Raw genomic sequence first — 22,206 nt, forward strand, 5'->3', positions numbered from 1 at the left:
ACTTGACTGATTTCTATGAGAATCTTGGCTCCATGCTGCTTCTGCAGTATTTGTGATGATTGGGATGCAGCTCAACAGATGATTTCTCAGAAGAGTCCACCTACTGCCACTTTTCCAAATGATCAACTAGAAGTTATAATTTGTTGCTCTTACAACTGGGATCGACAACAAGAGGAAGTAATGTCAGGTAGTGTATATCAATACATTTATTCTACAAACAAGTATAAAGTTTTTCAAATGAAGTGGGTTGATTATTAAAGCAAGAATGCTTTTGCAAATATATTAGCAGATAAATATTTTTGTTTTTAAGGATTAACTTACTTAATTCTTCTGATATTTTGAACATTACTAATAAATGTGTTTATTTTCTTTTATTTTTTGTTTCATGTTTACATTGCTAAATTGTCACTCATTGCAAATTTCACTCATATTTTTACCTAGTTTTCCAGTTCAAAGATCAAAATATTTAAATCAAAATATACGTAATTAAGAAGTAAAATGACAAAATGATTCTAAAACCAAACCAAGAATAAATGGTAAAATAAAATAAAAGGTAATTAAACATAAGCTCATTTAATTTTGATACATTTAAATAAAATAAAATTAAATAATAAAATTAAACAAATAATAAAATAAAGAATAATAATTAATTAATTCATTCATTCATTCATTCATTCATTCATTCATTCATTCATTCATTCATTCATTAAAAAGATAAATAAAATAATCTTAATTAAAAAAATACATAAAATTTCTGATTTCACTGGCAGAGTCATAATAACACCAAATAAATAAATAAATAAATAAATAAATAATACCTAACAACTTGCCATTTTGAATAAAATAAAATAACAAATTCAAAAGTAAAATCCCTTTTAATAAATATAATTGAATTTTGATTCATTCATTCGTTTTCTTTTCGGCTCAGTGCCCTTATTAATCAGGGGTCGCTACAGCGGAACTTATCCAGCATATGTTTTACGCAGCGAATGCCCTTCCAGCTAATTTAATTTATTCGATTCACCTATAGCGCATGTGTTTGGACTGTGGGGAAAACCAAAGCACCCGGAGGAAACCCACGCCAACACGGGGAGAACACGCAAACTCCCCACAGAAATGCCAGCTGACCCAGTCGGGGCTCGAACCAGTGACCTTCTTGCTGTGAGGTGATTGTGCTACGCACTGTGTCATCGTGCTGCCCAATTTTGATACATTTAAATAAAAAAAAATTAAATAAATAAAAATAAATAATTATTAATTAATTTAAAAAAGAGAAATAAAAATAATCTTAATTCAAAACAAACATTATTTTCTGACTCCATTGACAGTCATAATAATACCAAATAAATAGATTTAAAAAAAAATTAATACCACACATCAGCGGTTCATTCCGTTGTGGCGACCCCAGATTAATAAATTGACTAAGCCAAAAAGAAAATGTATGAAAAATACTTGTCATTTTAATTTAAATAAAACAAATCAATAAAAAATCCATTTTAATTAGACAAACTAAATTAATTTTGATACATTCAAATAAATAAAAAAAAGCATTATAAAAAAAAGAGAAATAATACATAATATTAATTCAAAACTAAAAAAACATTATTTTCTGACTCTAATGGCAAAGTCATCAAAATACCAAATAAATAAATAAATAAATAAATAAATAAATAACACCTTGTAATATTTTTTATTAAATTAAATAAATAAACAATAATACTTAACATTTTGTCAATTTTATTCTCATTTTAAATAAATTAATACATAAATTAAAAATTAAAATAAAACTAAATAAATAAAAATAAATAAAATAAAAAAAACATGCATAAAATAACAATGCCATGCCATTTTTCTTCTCAGTTCAATGCATTTTGATTAAAGAAAGTTTACTTGTATATTATATACAGATATATGCACTAAGTCAGAAAAGCCTCAATCTCAGGGTAGTTTTGTGCTTTTGTCCTCTTCATATGACTATAGGATCTTTATGATAACAGTGAGTATCTGGATGGCTGTGAATAATGCGCTTCAGCGTCTCCATGGCAACAGAAGGAAGCTCAGAAAGATGATGAGACCAATGCTCTCAAACTCACAATGACTCTCAAACTCTCTGTAATGTTATTCAATATTAATATTCAATAATCCAATGCCTGAAAGTGAGCGTTCATAACAAGGCCCACAGTGCTTCCAAATATAGAAATATCGATTTAAGTCAAAAGTCACCCGCTTTGCATTATAATACAGGATGCTATTGTATTGTAAAGGTTGAATAGGCAACACAGTAAACATGTATATAATTAATGTATATAATTAAATATTATATTTATTAAATATTATAATATTAAATCATTTGATATAATTGTGATGTTATTCTCATGAAAATGTAAAAAATAAATAAATATTAATTATTTATTAATGAAATATTAAGGTTAGTGTGCAATTTATTACATTTTATTTTTTTCATATTTTAATCATTTTATTTTATTTTATTACATTTTATTTTAATTTATACTTTTTCTTCATAAATATTCAAAACAGGTCAATGTTTGGAATATAAATATGATTAAATATTATATTGATTAAATATTACAATAATTAAATATTGTAATTAAATACAAAATAAAAGATTTCCGATTTGATAGCATTGTGATGGTTTTCTCATAAAAAAGCATAAAATAAAATAAATATTTTGAGTTAATAAAGTGATAAAAGTTTATTAGTTTCATATTTTTATCATTTTGTTTTAATTTATCATATTTTTACATCATAAATAAGCAAAACAGGAAATGTTTGAAATATGTTTATAATTAAATATTATATTGATTAAATGTTATAATAATTAAATATTGTAATTAAATATTATGTGAAAGACTTGAACATAATAATAATTTGGATGGAAATATTATTATTATCATCATCATCATCATCATCATCATCATCATTATTATTATTATTATTATTATTATTATTATTATTATTATTATTATTATATTAATAATGATCAAAATAATAACAATTAAATATAAAACAATTAATTATAAATTAATTTATTATTGTTGTTTATTATTGTTATTATTATTATTATTATTATTATTTTAATACATTTTATTTTCATTATTATTACTATGATTTTAATTGCTATTATTTTATCATTATTATTATGATTATTTTATTATTATTATTATTATTATTATTATTATTATTATATTTATTTCTATTTTATTATTATTAATTTAATTGTTGTTGTTGTTACTGTTATTATTATTATTACTATTATTCGATTTATCATTATTAATATTGTTTTTATTATTGTTGTTATTATTGTTATATATTTTTATTTATTACTATTAATATCATTATTATTATTGTTATTATATTTTTTCCATTTTATTATTTTAATTGTTATTAACAATATTATTATTATTATTATTATTATTATTATTATTATTATTATTATTATTATTATGATTATTATTATTATTATTATTATTATTGTTGCTATTGCTATTCTTCTTATTATTATTATTCATTGTATCACTATTAACTTTATTTTTATCATTACTATATTTATTTTACTTCTATTTTATTATTAATATCATTGTTATTTTAATTGTTTTTATTAATAAATTAATTTTTTTCAGCTTAGTCCCTTTATTAATCAGGGGTCACCACAGTGGAATGAACCGCCAACTTATCCAGCACAGGTTTCATGCAGCAGATGCCCTTCCAGCTGCAACCCATCTCATCCACACACTAATTTATACTCACACACAACGGACATTTTAGCCTACCCAATTCACCTGTACCGCATGTCTTTGGACTGTGAGGGAAACCGTAGCACCCGGACAAAACCCACACGCATGCAGGGAGAACATGCAAACTCCACACAGAAATGCAAACGGACCCAACCAAGGCTCGAACCAGTGACCTTTTTGCTGTAAGGTGACAGCACTACCTATTGCGCCACCGCCTCGCCTATTTTATTTCCATGTTATTATTATTATTATTATTATTATTATTATTATTATTATTATTATTATTATTATTATTATTATTATTTTAATTGTTATTAATATTAGAATTATTAGAATTTTTATAATAATAATAATAATAATAATAACAATAATAATGATAATAATAATAGTAATAATAATAATAATAATAATAATTGTAATAATAATAATAATAATAATTATTATTATTATTATTTTATTCATTTCCCTTTCCATTTTTCATCCACACAGACTGAAGCCCTAAAATCATGCTTGATAATAAGTGTCTCCAGTAGGCGCTGCGCTTCAGGGTGTCCTGTCAGCTCTTCACGATTAGCGGCGTTTTATTCAATCCCATCTGCTCTCTGAGTCACTCGTATGAATATTCGTTTTTTTCTGCCATTACTCACTGCTGCTTCACAAACTCTGCATCCTCACTGCGCTGAATCACCATTGATTCTCTTATATAAACCACTGAACGGGAGGACGTCGCGTTCACCCTAATGACCTCACTTCCTGTTCAACTCTCTAAACAGCAATGGAGAAGTCCAAAAATTCGCAAGTTTAAATAAAAATAAATAAGAAAAAATGAGTATACTGTAACACACTAAAATAATGCTTTTCCTATTTAGAGTTTTTGTCCTGTTTCTAGTCTAAATATATAAATATTCTTAAATCAAGAAGCATTTTCTAGACAAGAAACAAATATTGTCTTGATTTCAGAGAAATATAAGTCAAAATTAAGTGGGTTTATCCTTAAAACAAGCTAAATATTGTTGTTTTGGCTGTGAAAGCTTGCTTACCCCATTGGCAGATTAGTTTGCTTGTTTAAAGGGGACACTATACTGGCAGTGAGCACCGTCTTTCGGATGAGATGTTAAACCGAGGTCCTGACTCTGTGGTCATTAAAAATCCCATGGCTCTTCTAGTAAAGAGTAGAGGTGTAACCCCAGTGTCCTGGTCAAAGTTGCCTTCATTGGCCACACAATCATCCCTATCTCACTATCACTATCTCTCCACTCTCCCTATAGCTGGTGTGTGGTGAGCGCACTGGGGCCGTTGTCCTGTGGCTGCCGTCACATCATCTAAGTGGATTCTGCACACTGATGGTGGAAAGGAAAAAAAACCCTCATGATTGTGGATGTATGGCCATACACTATAAAAGCGCTATATAAATACACACATTACATTATATTACAAAACCTCAGGAAAAGGAAAACAAAAAACTCACTTCAATTGTAAAAAAAATTGTTGTAAAATTTACAGTATTGTGGGCAACTTGGGTTGCCAGTATTATAGTCAAATTCACAAGCACACTATAAATTAACAATTATAATTGTGCTGTAGTTTTTAAGCACATTTGTAATTACTAATTTACATTTCGCTTGAAAATTTTGCAGTATTACTGGCTCTTTTTACAGTATTACTGGCCATTTTCACAGTATTACTGGCCAAATTTCAAGCACACTGTAAATTACCCAATACTAATTGTCAAGGAGTTATTGACCATTCCGGGGATTCTGTAATTGAATGTTTGTGTATTCAAATTAAGTAAAAGTAAGTGAATTAAAAAATTTTGTCTAAAATGACCAAATACTACCAGAAGGTTAAAAAAATATATTTACATGAATTATAAATTAATTAATTATTATTGTTATTATTATTATTATTATTATTATTATTATTATAATAATTATTATTATTATTATTATTATTATTATTATGAATATTAATATTATTATTTATTTATTTTGATAATTTTTATTTCAATTATATTATTATTATTATTATTAATATTATTTTTATTATTATTATTTATTTATTTATTTATTTATTTTACTAATTTTATTTCCATTCTTCTTCTTCTTCTTCTTATTATTATTATTATTATTATTATTATTATTATTTTATTTTTTTATTGTTATTACTATTATTGTTATTTTTGATATTTACTAATTTTATTTCCATATTTCATTATTATTATTACTGCTATTATTATTACTATAAATATTTTATTATTTTTATTAATATTATTGTTGCTTGGGTTTTTAATATTATTATTATTATTTTTAATAATAATAATAATAATAATAATTCTATTAGCATCATCCGTATTATATTTATTTTACAAATTTTACTTCCGTTTTTATTATTATTATTATTATTATTATTATATTATTATCATCATTATTATATTTATTTTATAAAATTTTACTTCCGTTCTTCTTCTTCTTCTTATTATTATTATTATTATTATTATTATTATATTTATTTAAATAATTTTACTTCCATTTTTATTATTTTGATTGAGATTATTATTATTTTACTACTTTTATTTCCATTTTTGTTATTATTATTATTAATTATTATTACTGCGGCCATTTGGGGGGAAAAAAGCAATATGCTAAACTGCATTCTTCTCTAAAAACATGTAAAAGACATGCAGATTCATAGAAAGAGGCAAATAAATATGAGAAAGGTATATTTTCCTGCAAGTGTTCACAGTATAAAGTCAATGTCAGGAGCTCTTGATTTGCTCGGAACTGCATTTATCAGCTCATTGACCTTAATTGTGCGTGATAAGATGCGTTGGGACTCTCGGAGAGCTGCTGTAAAGGCGGAATGACCTGATGTTATCTGAAGAAAAAAGTGCCTGTGATTCTCCTGTAATGACTGTCTAGGCTACAATGGAGAATTCCTGCTCTTCCATAATCTGTGACGTCTGCATGCATTTACAGAGCAATTATGTAATGGCGAGTTCAGACTGCATGATTTTAGCTCTGATTTTGACTCGTTTTGAGAAATCACAGACATATACCCGAAAAATAAGACACAATCTGACAGAATCGCCGGTGAATTGCCAACATCGTGAGATATTTAGCATGTTAAATATCTGGAGCTCTCTGCAATTTAATATCGCGCCATGTGAAATGTGTTCTGATTGAAAATAACATTGGCGATTACCTACAGCCAATGAGAGAGCAGCATTCCCTAGTGTGGGTATCTGCTGGCCAGAAAATTTACACACATCTGAGGGGGTGATGTGGCCACAATGTGAAGCGTTAATATTGTCTTGTTGCAATTAATTGCTGAAGCTTTTCTCGCAGTATATGTAATTATCACAATATTGACCTAATTATTCAGTTATTAATTTTCTTGTAGCTTATTCCCTTATTAATCAGAGGCCGCCACAGCGGAATAAACCACCGAAACCGGAGCAACCGGAGGAAACTCACACCAACACAGGGAGAACATGCAAACTCGACACAAAAATTCCAACGAACCCGACTGGGACTCGAACCAGCAACCTTCTTGCTGTGAGGTGACAGTGCTTACCACAGAGCCACCATGCCACCCCGCCCATTAGCGAACATCTCTCCCTCATTAGCATAGGACATAAGTCTTGTTTTTGAATCTGCCACTATGCTGACACATAGGTATGTGTAGCTCCGCCCTCTTTTGCAAAGAGCACAATCTCATTTAAATTTAAAGCAACAGCCACCAAAACACCACAATTAGGATCAAAACCTAAAAGCTGCAGTTTCAGAGAGGTATAAAACATTAATAGTGTGGTATTTTGAGCTGAAACTTCATACACACACTCTAGGGGCATCAGACTTATGTAGACCTTGTTAAAAGGGGCATAATGGGGTAAACAAATTAAATAGCAAAAAGGCGACAAAGCCAGGTAAAGGGCACCTAGGTTACCCCTTTTTTCAGATTTAATATAAGTCTTTTGCGTCTCTAGAATGTGTATATAAAATTTCAGATCAAAATACCCATCAGATTTTTCATTATACCTTTTACAAGATGCTGTTTTATACTGATTTCCAGCAGGGGGTGGTTTTGTCGTACTGCGCCTTTAAGCCGATTCTTTCCCGCCCACTGTTTCTACATGCCTCCTCCCTCAGCTGCGTCAGACAACAGACAGACTTAAAGGAATTAGGTCTCACAGAGCGTTTGTGAGATACTACAGTAAGAACTAACCTTTACTAATCAGTATTGTGAAGTTGCATTGATGAGTCACACACAATATCGTTACAAAGTAAACGCGCGCACACACACCGCAGATGATACACACACACACACGCAGGCAGGCAGACAGACAGAGCGCGCTTAGCCTAGTTAAGGCTAACCTCAAGTGTGGATATCTGTTATGCTAATGTACAAAATAAACCTGATTTAACTTCCACAAACCGGGATTGAAGCGTCTTCTTTTATAATTGTTCTGACACGCGGCTGTGCTGATGAAGTAAAGCTGAAGTAAAACGCTGTAATTAATTACACACATACTCTGTTTTAAAACACTTTAAACATGTGAAACTTACTCTTAATCACATTTGATGATGATTGCTGATCCTAGCGAACAGAACAGAGCTTTTATTCCCGGTTGCTTTGCGTATGTCTGCCTGGTCTTGTTGACATATACATGCGACTACCGGAACATGTTAATGCGCGCAGCTGTCAATCAATTCGGTGGGCGGGGGGAATCGCACACCTACGTAATGGTGCGATCGATTTGAAAACAGCTCCAATTGGCCAACCCTTTTTTTGTAGTTAAATTGAAAAAAAAGGACTGGGTGTGTTTATATCACCCGAGTATGACGGTCAATACACTATACCAACACACAGATCTGTCCAAACAGCTTGAAAAGTAGATTTTTTATCATAGGTGCCCTTTAATGCGTTTTGATGTGATTTTTGTTGTAGCTGTGAGATAATTGAAATCATCCAGTGTAGTGATAACAAGCTGCAATTGTGCTCAAAACCTGCCGGAACTACTTTAGCTGTGCATTGACCTGAAAATAGCAGCACACTTTCATCATGATCCTCGGGAAATCAGAATCAAATAGCATGGGTTAATTGTTAGAAAAGAAGGCAAGAAGAAAACCAAAACAATCAACAAGATGTTTGATGCTCGTTTGAAAATTATGTAAGGCATATTTGACGACAGCCTGTTGAATTATTAGGATATATGGTGAATGTGTGCCTGTAGGACCTAGGGTGTCCATTATTTTCGAATACTTCAACAGACCGAAGTGGATTACACTGCTTATACTACTGTTCCGACACCTGAAGCCACTGCTCAGATGTTGTATTTCCGATATCTGACACATTTTGTCATCAAACTGCTCCAGTGTGTAGCACTAGTTTCTTCCACATCTCATCCAAAGCCTTCTGTTGTATTTTGATGTGATTTCTGACTGTTGTAGCTGTGAAATAAATCATTCAGCGTAGTGATATGGAGCTGTAATGCACCATAAAACCTGCCGGAACTACTTTAGCTGTGTTTATCTGAAAATAGCCAAATGCATTACAATGCTCATCAGCCAATCAGAATCAAGCATTCAGCAGCCCAGAGTTCAGATTAAACATGCATCATATTTTCATGGATATGTTTCTTCATTTAAAGTGGGACATGATCTGGGTCTGCCAGACTCTGAGGCGATGTGAGCACTTGGCTGTCAGATCTCCATCTGGACAAACGACCCAACCTCATTCCCTCCACAGAGCAAAAGAAAAACTACACACACAGACAAAAAAATCACGAGATGCATGTGTGTGCTTCATTTGTTTAAAGCCTCTGTTTACTGCTTAGGAGTTTAGGGTGAATGTGTGTGTTTATTGATGTTAAAATGCTGTCAAAGATTCTTAGGAAGGTTAATCTAAACCTTAAGCAGGAAGCACACCAGAAGCGCCGCTCGGTGACGCACAGCGTTGCACCACGCAGCGTCATGCATTTCAAATTTCTATCAGGGTACACATAGTCGGCAGCTCTCCGCGGCGCCTAGCCACAAATCAGGCCACTGTTCATATTTCTACCGTGCCAGAGCGCCATCTGAATAGTTTCATTTTAAATACCGTGTTGGTTCTTGAATCGGCGAGGCAGTGGCCCAGTAGGTAGTGCTGACGCCTCACAGCAAGAAGGTCACTGGGTCGCTGGTTCGAACCTCGGCCCAGTTGCCGTTTCTGTGTGGAGTTTGCATGTTCTCCCTGCCTTTGCGTGGGTTTCCTCCGGGTGCTTCGGTTTCCCCCACAGTCCAAAGACATGTGGTAGAGGTGAATTGGGTAGGCTAAATTGTCCGTAGTGTGTGTGAATGTGTGTGTGGTTGTTTCCCAGTGATGGGTTGCGGCTGGAAGGGCATCCACTGCGTAAAAACTTGCTGGATAAGTTGGCGGTTCATTCCGCTGTGGCGACCCCGGATTAATAAAGGGACTAAGCCGACAAGAAAATGAATGAATGAATGGTTCTTGAATCTGATTGGTTGATAGCCGTGCGATATTTTGCAAGTAACAGCACACAAAGGTCTCTTCACTCTTCACCTTTGTGTATTACTCCGCCCATATACAGTCAGCAACAAGCAGAGAGACACTACCGTTTGACAAAAATTACTGTTGTTAGACAACAAAATGTACTTTTGAGGCTTTTTTAGTCGAGAATGTAGTAGTTTAGATTGGAACTATGCAGTTTATTTGTAAGAAAAGTGCCTATTTTAAAGGGTGAAAAATCTACTTTTCAAGCTGTTTGGACAGACGTGTGTGAATATATAGTGTATAGACTGTCATATTGGGGTGAAATAAACACACACAGTCCTTTTATTTCAATTTAACAACATAAAAACGTTGGACCGATTGGAGCGGTTTTCAGACCGACCCCAACTTTACGTAGGAGAGCGGTCCCCCAGCCCACAAATATTGATTGAAAGCCTCGCGTCACGATCATATCTTCAGTTTCTTGTTTTACATCCGCCATCTTCAGCGTGTGAGTCAAAGCAATATCACTAGAGGAACAGCCGTGCTCTATTTTTAGATGAGAGGCTCATTGGGGTCAACACAAGAACAATATTCTCCACATTATCGCTCTAATCGGAATTATTACATGTACCTTTTGCGTTGCGCGGCACAGTGCATTTCGGAGTTCTGGTCATGAGTTTCTGCTGGGGTGCACGCGGCGGAGCCGGGTTGGCGGCTCGGCTGCGCCGTTGTGTTTGCCCTGGTGGAGGCTTGTGTTGAGTTCTGGAATGCGTGGCGCGACGATTCGGGACACGTCATGTTTCTGCCGTGCCACTGAGAGTGTCTGGTGTGCCATGACGCAGCGCATTCGGTGCCTCAGTCAAAGTTAATTCAGTGTGTGTGGTTATTAGTCTCAGTGTACAAGCTCGGCACTTGTACATCGAGACTATACAAACTATACAAAGACACAAATGATTTTGTACTCTCTGCTCAGTCTGTGTCCGAGTCGTACATGTACGGCTGAATGTTCATCCTAGCTATGCTTAGCTTCTCTCTCTCTGTCTGTCAGCCTGCCTGTTGCAAACACAGAGTGTGGGAGCTTTTGGCTCCGCCCCCTTGTTACATTGGACGGGAAGCGGAAACTACTTTTCATGTGAAGCAACACGCCCCTAAAACAGCAAACTGTGTACACTTCCCCAACATGACACTTTTGAACACATTATAATAAAAACATCAGAACTGTGTGTTGAACTAAACCTAAACTGGCACACTCAGAAGAACCATAATACTAATATTAAATCATTAAAAAGGGGCACTAAACTATTAGCCTGCTATAGAGTTGACCAAAGACGGTTGATGTTTTCTATTCACAAGATGATGACAGAATTGCATAATAAGCCCTTACGCGTAGAAGTTTATAACAGTATTTTGCTGGGAGTATCCCGAATTTCAAACCAGTCTCCAGCAACAATCCGGTTTTTAATTTTTTCTAGAAAACTCGTTGCAACATATCCTGATTCTCAACAGTGTTTTTCAGAGACCTCACCCCCGAACACCCCCTCCGGCCTGTCTCCCGGATTTTCAGACACATGTTGGCAGGTATGCTGTAAGTGATATTCTAAGTTGATCTCTCTCTTTTGTATGTTGTAGTGCTGTATTTATACCGATTTGTTTGCATATCAGCAATGTGTGTTGTGTTGGCACACTGAAAAAAAAAAAATATTCAAAGATGATTCCTTGGATTTACTAAAAAAATTTAAGTTAAGGGCTTGTAAACAATTTTTTGGGCTGAATTTAAACAAACAAATTAAGTTGAACATTACTCAATTTAATTTGTTTGTTTAAATTCAACACAAATAAATTGTTTGCAACAATTTTGCAGACATTATTTTTGTTAGTGCAGAATGAAAGATTTTGAACATTTGTCCAGGTGGTATCGTTCATTTCAAGTCTTTTGAGTCGTTCATCGCGGAAAGGCAGAAGCCAATCATAAGTGTTTAGAGCCGGATAAAGAGCTGATCCGCTCATCTCTCGAGTCTTCTGTCGGGTCTGAGTTATTCGTTCCTCACGGGCCAATCATATGCGTTCAGAGCCGGAAAAAGAATTGATCCGTTCATCTCTCAAATCCTCTATCAGGTTTGAGTCATTCTTTCCTCATGGGCCAATCATATGCATTTAGAGCCAGAGAAAGAATTGATCTGTTCATCTCTCGAGTCTTTTATCAGGTTTGAGTCATTCAGTCACGTGATGAACAAATGACTCAAGAACCAGAAGACTCGAAAGATGAACTAATTATTATGACTTCTATCGGCTCAGACTGTGTACATTGATTAAGATTATATGAGACTGTCAGTGTAACGTGAACGAACCACTGACATTTGAAGACATGAAGAGGTGAGCTGAGCAAAGAGACAACAATACCTTCACAGACAAAAGAGCAGGTAAACATTGAATTATTATTTTCTCCTTCTTATATTCGATTTATGACTTATTTGTCTTGTGATCAACCTTTTGGGCTAGTTGTAGATGTGTTTAGAAGCAATTCGTAACATTTTAATAATATTTTGGCAAATTGAACCAAATGAAGAAAATGACTCGCAAAAAGATTCGTTCATCTTGATGAACGAGACTCAAAGATCCGAGTCAGTAAAATGATCCCAACTTCCCATCACTAAACAGCAGTCTGGTATTGACTGCGTTGCTTTTTTCGGGGTTAATTATTGTGATATCCTGATTGCAACCGAGAAATACTGTAAACTGTAACACTGTAAGAAGATATCTCTGTAGACTGATGGCATTTCATGTCACATTCAGCCTTATAATCTTAAAGTGAACAAAATCAGCTGTTTTGTCATCACTTTAGACATTAAGCTATAGAGAGTCATTCAAACACTAGCTCTAAAGTGACGTTGGTGAATTAGTAACGGCTTCTGCAGTTTTGACGTCAGCTGCAGATGTGAATGATTTGCCGAAGAAAGTACTTTTAAATAAAAAGGGGTTTTTAGACTCTTCGTGTTTGATTTTCTTATTTTTTATATACATGATGGTGCCGTAGAACTGCTGTATAAACGCAATATCACATGAGTAGCAGTGCGATATGGCTGTATATCAGCACTGGTGGGACGCTAAGTCATGAGGCTGCATGCCTCCCACCAGTGCCATATCGCACTGGTACTCGTGTGATATTGCTCTATATATATATATATATATATATATATATATATATATATATATATATATATATATATATATATATATATATATTACCAAGTAATTACCAAGAGAGCATTTTGATGCTACCAGATGACCACAATCAGCAAACAACACACAAAACTGGTTATTATAAACTGAGATTATTGAATTTTTCATATATATCTCACTCATTTTACCTTGTTCTGATCAGTCCAGTACAGGAAATATCCCTGCGGATCCACACGTAACGTCACTGGAGTCACTGTTGAAGAATCCTGAGCAAAACAACAAATAAAACACATGTTTTAATGCACAAACAGAGAATAAACTGAAAAAGCCCCCCGAGATGAGGGCAGTGGTTTTTATATTTATGTAGAAAGTAATCATTTTGTAATATTTTATTCCTTTAATTCTTTTTCATTTGTGAAGATATTTCTGTATTGCTATGTGTGAGCAAGGCACACAATTAACGCAATTGTGCTGGACTTTAGACCTGCTTTCAGCTTTAGTTCCTCAAAATAGCAACACGCCAACGATGCACCTTAACACACCTCCTTTCTAACCTGGAACACCCATGAGTCTACTAAGTGGCACAAATGGATTTGCTATTCAACCAACATAGCAAAACCGGAAAATTAATATTTCAGTGGTCTGAAAATAGCAAGACATTGTGTGCCTTATTGTGCCGGATATATAATTAAGTTTAAGTTTTTAATTGTCACATACAGTTGAGGTCAGACTTATTAGCCCTCCTGAATTATTAGACCTTTTGTATATTTATTCCGCAATTTCTGTTTAACAGAGAGAATATTTTTTTCAACACATTTTATAAACATAATATTTTTAATAATTCATTTCTAATAACTCATTTATTTTATATTTGAATGTAAATTTTATATAAAAAATGCTTCTTAACTTTACAATTTTTTTCATGTTTAAACTAATAACAAGACAAAAACTTTAAGTACACTGCAAAAAAAAAATGTTGGGTTCCACACAATTCCTTAATATCATCCCAACGCAAATGGATTAAGTTAGCTTAATGATTTAAAAAAAACATATTAAATGCATTGAAATGCACACTAAATACACTAAAACATGTTAAAAGCATTAAAATGCACACTAAATACACTAAAACATATTAAAAGCATTAAAATGCACACTAAATGCACTAAAACATATTAAGTGCAGTAGAAACATTAAATGTATGTACTATAAAATACACTAAATACCCTACAAAATGCACAGAACAATACTGAATGCACTGAAATCTAACTAAATGCAATAAAAACAAACTAAATGTTTTTAAAAAGACATTGCATGCACAAAACAAAATTGAATGCACTAAAAATCAAACCAATTGCACTAAAACAAACTAAATGCATTAAAAGACATTAAATGCAATAAAACTGCACACTAAATGCACTAAATCACACTAAATGTACTAAAACACATTGAATGCAATAAAAACATTAGATAAATGTACTATAAAACCCACTAAATGCACAAAACAATATTGAATGCACTAAAAACAAACAAAATGCATTAAAAGAGACATTAAATGCAATGAAACCATGCACTAAAAATGCTAATTAAATGCCCTAGAAACATGTTAATAGATCTAAAAATCTTAAATGTACTAAAAACACACTAAATCCGCAACCAACAAACAAATGAATCAAAAAAGACATTAAATGCACTAAAAACTCACACTAAATGCGCTACAAAAAACATTAAATGCATTAAAATGCACAGTAAATGTACTAAAAACATAGTAAATTCAGTAAAAACATTAAATGTATGTACTATAAAACACACCAAATACCCTACAAAAATACACAGAACAATACTGACTGCACTAAAATCTAACTAAATGCACTAAAAACAAACTAAATGTGGTAAAAAAATTAAATGGAATAAGACTGCAAACTTAATGCACTAAAACATTAGATAAATGTACTATAAAACACACTAAATGCACTAAAACAAACATTGAATGCACAAAACTAAATTGAATGCACTAAAAAACAAACTAAATGTATTAAAATAGACATTAAATGCAATAATAACACACTAAATGCACTAAACCCATATTAAATGCACTACAAATGCTTATTAAATGCCCTAGAAACATGTTGATAGCTCTAAAAAATCTTATATTCACTAAACAACAAACTAAATGCATCAAAAAAGACATTAAATGCAACGAAAACACACTAAATGCACTTAAATATATTAAAGGCACTAAAATACTATAATTAAAAGCCCAAGAAACACGTTAATAGCTCTAAAAAAAATATTAAACTCAATAAATAAATAAACAACAAACTAAATGCATTAAAAAAGATATTAAATGCACTAAAAATGCAGACTAAATGCACTAAAATGATAATTAAAAGCTCAAGAAACATATTAATGACTCTAAAAAAACCTTAAATGTACTAAAAACACACTAAATGCACTGACAAAACAAATTAAATGCTCTAAAATAGACATCGCATGCACAAAACAATATTGAAGGCACTAAAAAACTAATTAAATACACCAAAAACAAACTAAATGCATTAAAAAAGATATTAAATGCAATAAAATTTAATGTACTAAAACCATATTAAATGCGCTACAAATGCTTATTAAATGCCCTAGAAACATGTTAAAAGCTCTAAAAAATCTTAAATGTACTAAAATACACACTAAATGTACAAACAACAAACTAAATGCATTAAAAAAGATAGTAAATGCACTAAAAGCACATTAAATGCACTAAAAATGCTAATTAAATGCCCTAGAAACATGTAATTAGCTCTAAAAAATATTAAACTCACTAAAAATACACACTAAATGCACAAACAACAAACTAAATGCATTAAAAAATACATTAAATGCAACAAAAACACACTAAATGCACTAAAACTATATTAAATGCACTAAAAATGCACACCAAATGCACTAAAAGCACATTAAATGCACAAAATGCCCTAGAAACATGTCAATAGCTCTAAAAAATCTTAAACCCACTAAAAATACACACTAAATGCACAAACAACAAACTAAATGCATTAAAAAGATGTTAAATGCACTAATAATGCACACTAGATGCACTAAAAGCACATTAAAATGCACTAAAATGCTAATTAAAAGCCAAAGAATTAATTAATTACTCTGAAAAAAACCTTGAATGTAATAAAAACACACTAAACGCACTGACAAAACAAACTAAATCCATTAAAAAAGACATTAAATGCAATAAAACTGCAAACTTAATGTACTAAAACACATTGAATACATTAAATAAATGTACTATAAAACACACTAAATGCAATAAAACAAACATTGAATTCACAAAACTATATTGAATGCACTGAAAACAAACTAAATGCAATAAAAAGATATTAAATGCAATGAAAACACACTAAATGCACTAAAACCATATTAAATGCGCTACAAATGCTAATTAAATGCCCTAGAAACATGTTAATAGCTCTAAAAAATATTAAACTCACTAAAAATACACACTAAATGCACAAACAACAAACTAAATGCATTAAAAAAATACATTAAATGCAACGAAAACACACTAAATGCACTAAAACCATATTAAATGCACTAAAAATCCACACCAAATGCACTAAAAGCACATTAAAAGCACAAAAATGCTAATTAAATGCCCTAGAAACATGTTAATAGCTCTTAAAAATCTTAAACCCACTAAAAGTACACAATAAATGAACAAAGAACAACCTAAATGCATTAAAAAAAGATATTAAATGCACTAATAATGCACACTAGATGCACTAAAAGCACATTAAATGCACTAAAATGATCATTAAAAGCCCAAGAAACCAATTTATGACTCTGAAAAAAACCTTAAAACAAACTAAATGCACTGACAAAACAAACTAAATGCACAAAAAAGTTGAACAGAGCAAGGAATTTTGCACAGTATTTCATATAATGTTTTTTTTTCTCCTGGAGAAAGTCTTATTTGTTTTATTTGGGCTAGAATAAAAGCAGCTTTTATTTGTGTAAACTATTTTAAGGTCAATATTTTATGCCCCCTTAAGCAATATTTGTTTTCACTTGTCTACAGAACAAACTATTAGAAATGTGTAGAAAAACTGAATCAGAAAAGTGGGGAAAAAATATACAAGTAGCTAATAAAACAGGAGGACTAATAATTCTGACTTCAACTATACAGTATAGCCTGATTCATCCACGGTCCAGTGCTGATCAGACAGAGTAAGATTAATCAGGCTGATTATGATGAGGACAGTAAAGTCAGCTGCAGTTATTTTAAGTGCGCTGAATAAAAAGCACAGCAGAAATGAAGCGCTGGCGTTTCTGTGGGAGGTAAAGAATAATCTCTCCTCACACAAGAAAAAAGCATACGGTCTCGGGACGCTTTGACTCAGACATTGCATAAGTGCTCTATATGAGTGATTGCACTGATCGTTTCCCTCCGGTACAAGCCACAAAATAACATGCAGCGGTGCAGATGGACAGCGGCCATTGATTGTGTTATTCTAGCTCTTGCGTGGGTCTAAAAATGCTCCTGTAAGTCGCCGGCACTGCGTGTCTTCACTAATGTACTGTACGGTAGCCGGCGACCAAGACGGGAATCTACAGCATGAACGTCGCCATAGCAACAGGCCAACATTTCCAGGTTTACTGGCAGAGAAAAGCTTTTAAACGTCAAACATTTTCAGCATAAGCTCATGTAAAGCTGTGTGGCGTTAAGCAGACAGACTCAAGAAATGAACAAATGAACAAAACATTAAATGCACAAGGAAAACTCAACATGTACTTTAAAAACACACTAAATGCACTATAAACATTAAATTCACCAAACAATATTAAATGCACTAAAAACAAACATTTGATAAAAAGAAAAAAAATGCACTAAAAAATGAAGTAGATGCACTAATAAAACATTAAATGCACTAATAATGCACATTAAATGCACTAAAAACAAACTAAATGCACAAAAAAAATACATAAAATGCACTAAAATGCACACTAAAAGCACTAAAACATATTAAATGCATTGAAAACATTAATTGCTGGCACTATAAAACACATTAAATGCACAAAGCAATTATTAAATGCGCTAAAAAAATATAAATGCTATATAAAATAAAATAAATAAAAAAATCCATTAAATGTAATAAAAATGCACATTAAATGCACTAAAAAGACATTGATTGTACTAAAAATGCACAAAAAACACACTCTAAAGTAACTCAAAACACTTTAAACGCACTTAAAACATTGTTGAAAGATTAATTGAATGCACAAACCATGATTGAATGCAACTAAATCCACTACGCAAACGAAATGCACTAAAAGCAAACTAAATGCAATGAAAACAAACTGATTGTCCTAAAAACGAACTAAACGCAGTAAAAATGCATTAAATGCACTATAAATGCACACAAATGCACTAAAAACACATTAAATGCACTAAAAATGCACACTAGATGCACTAAAACACAGTAAATGCAATACAACATTAAATGCACAAAACAATATTACATTAAACTAACTAATTACGCTAAAACAAACTAAATGGACTACAAACAAACTAAACGCACAAACAAAACATTAAATGCACTAAAAGCTCATTGAATGCATTAAAAACATTAAAAGCATGCACTATAAAACACATTAAATGCACAAAACAATATTAATGCATGCACTAAAAAACAAACTAAATGCACTAAAAACAAACATTGCAATAAAAGAAAGAAAATGCACAAAAAAAACTAAGTAAATGCACTAAAAACATTAAATACACTAATAATGCACATAAACTGCACTAAAAAGAAACTAAATGTATTAAGGACAAAGTAAATGCACTAAAAAAAGACATAAACTGCACTAAATTGCAAACTAAAAGCACTAAAAACACATTAAATGCATTGAAAGCATTAAATGCAAGTAACAATATTAAATGAGCTAAAACAAACTAAATGCTCTAAACAAATACATTAAATGTAATAAAAATGCACACTAAATGCACTAAAAAGACAGTAATTGTACTAAAATGCACAAAAACACACAGTAAATGAACTAAAAACACTTTAAACACACTAAAAACAATAAATGTATGTACTACAAAACACACTAAATAAACTAAAAACATGAATTGAATGCACAAAACAATTGAATGCAACTAAATCCACTACACAAGCGAAATGCACTAAAAGCAAACTAAATGCAAAAAATCGAATGTACAATAAAACATAATAAATTCACTAAAAACTAAGTAAATGCACTAAAAAAAGACATAAAATGCACAAAAAAATCCACACTAAATGCACTACAAACTTGAAATGCACAAAACAATATTAAATGCACTAAAAAAACAAACTAAATGCACTAAAATCACATTAAATGCACTAAAAATGCACACTAAATGCACTAAAAACACATTACATGCATCAAAAATGCTAACTAAATGCCCTTAAAACATATTGCTAGCACTACAATAAATGCACTAATAAAACACACTAAATGCATTAATAAAAACATTGTATGCACTAAAAAACAAACTTTATGCACTAAAAAAAAAAATTATAAAAATGCTCATTAAATATACAGTAGAAAACATTAAATGCACAAGATACTAAATGCACCAAAGAAAAACATTTAATGCACTAAAAAAACACTAATGCACCAAAAATATGCTAATTGGGTTCACTATAAACACACTAAACTGACCAAAAACACACTAAACACATGCACAACTTATATGCACTAAAAGCACACATTAAATGCAGAAAAACACACTAAATGCACCTACAAAACCTGCTGAATGCACGTCAAATCTGAAGGTTTCTTGCATTCAAACATACAGTATGTGATGCAAACTAAAGAAATATTTTAGATTATGATTGCATCATGTCAATCTCTAAGAATAGATTATTCCTCCTTCAGTAAAGGTTCAAAAGCTCTTCATAAAATCTCCCATTACTCTAGACTGGAGAACATGATGTCCACTTTTTGTTCATGTGCACCATAACAATTATTTCTGAACAAGATTGCACTAAATTCCAGCATATTCCAGCATATATTTTACGCAGCGGATGCCCTTCCAGCTGCAACTCAGTACTGGAAAACATCCATACACACTCATTCACGTATACACACTCATACACTATGGACAATTTTGTTTGTATTCCCCAATTCCCCTGTAGAGCATGTGTTTGGACTAGTGCGGGAAACCAGAGCACCCGGAGGAAACCCACACCAACATGGGGAGAACATGCAAACTCCCCATTAAAATGCCAACTGACCCAGCGTGAACTTGGACCAGTGACCATCTCGCTGTGGCGACCCCGGATTAATAAAGGGACTGGTTAATAAACATTAATTAATAAACATTAATCAATATATATATATATATATATATATATATATATATATATATATATATATATATATATATATATATATATATATATATATATATGTATATATATGTATATATATATATATATATATATATATATATATATATATATATATATATATTTATATATATATATATATATATATATATATATGTATATATGTATATATATATATATATATATATACATATATATATATATATATACATATATATGTATATATATATATATGTATGTATATATATATATTTATATATATATATGTATATATATATGTATGTATATATATAAATATATATATATATATATATATATATATATATATATATATACATACATACATACATACATACATACACACATACATACACACACACATACATACATAAATACATACATACATACATACATACATACATACACACATACATACACACATACATACATACATACATACATACATACATACACACACAATACAAATAAATCCTGCATTAACCTGCATTTCAAAAATATGAATATTTTTAATATCTCCTATCATCTGGCAGATTGATCCAGACTTTTGGACCATTACGGTTAAAAAAAAAAGTACATCCAGATCTTAAGGTTTACTGTGTAGTGTGCCAAAAGACCAGCACTAGGAGATCGCAATGTTCTCTTAGGAATATATTTATTTATATATTTATTTTCATTCATTCATTTTCCTTTGGCTTAGTCCCTTATTTATCATGTGTTGCCAAAGCGGAATGAACCGTCAACTATTCCAGCATTTGTTTTAAGCAGTGGATGCCCTTCCAGCAGCAACCCAGTATTGGGAAACGCCCATACACACACTCTCATACACGATGGCCAATTCTGTTAACCCAATTCACCTATAGCGCATGTGTTTTGGACTTTGGGGGAAACCGGAGCACCCGGAGGAAACCCACACCAGCATGGGGAGAACATGCAAACTCCACACAGAGATGATAGCTGACCCAGCCAGGAATCAAACCACCTTTGAGGCAAAGTAAATGTTAAAAACTGATTTATTAAATGCTTATAATAAGATATATTAAGTTTCTCAGTACTAGCATGCAGCTGGAAGGGTGTATAAAGCATATGCTGGAATAGTTGGCGGTTCATTCTGCTGTGGTGACCCCTGATGAATATAGGGACTGAGCCAAAGGAAAATTAATGAATGAAAATTATTAGGATTAAACACACTGAAAAAAATGTCTTCTACTGACTATTTAAACTATTTATTTACAATGAGTTAGAACAACACAATTCTTAAATGTTTTAGGGGACAACTTAATTGTTTGATGTTCAATCCACTTTAATTTTTTAATTAATTTATACATTTGTACGGCGCACTTAAGTGGTATGAACATGAA

At 31.7% G+C, this 22,206-nt stretch overlaps 1 protein-coding gene across 1 annotated transcript in view; it reads right to left on the reverse strand.

Moving 5' to 3' along the window:
- The window catches only part of plcb1 (phospholipase C beta 1), a 169,557-nt gene that overhangs the window by 140,926 nt on the left and 6,425 nt on the right, over positions 1–22,206 (reverse strand). The window contains exon 2 of the mRNA XM_087289851.1: positions 13,616–13,693. Within this exon, the coding sequence (XP_087145977.1) occupies positions 13,616–13,693 (78 nt within the window). The remainder of the gene's footprint in view (positions 1–13,615; positions 13,694–22,206) is intronic.

This window comes from Danio rerio, chromosome 17, assembly GCF_052040795.2.
Source record: "Danio rerio strain M-AB ecotype USA chromosome 17, GRCz13ab, whole genome shotgun sequence".
Classification (NCBI taxonomy): Eukaryota; Metazoa; Chordata; class Actinopteri; order Cypriniformes; family Danionidae; genus Danio; species Danio rerio.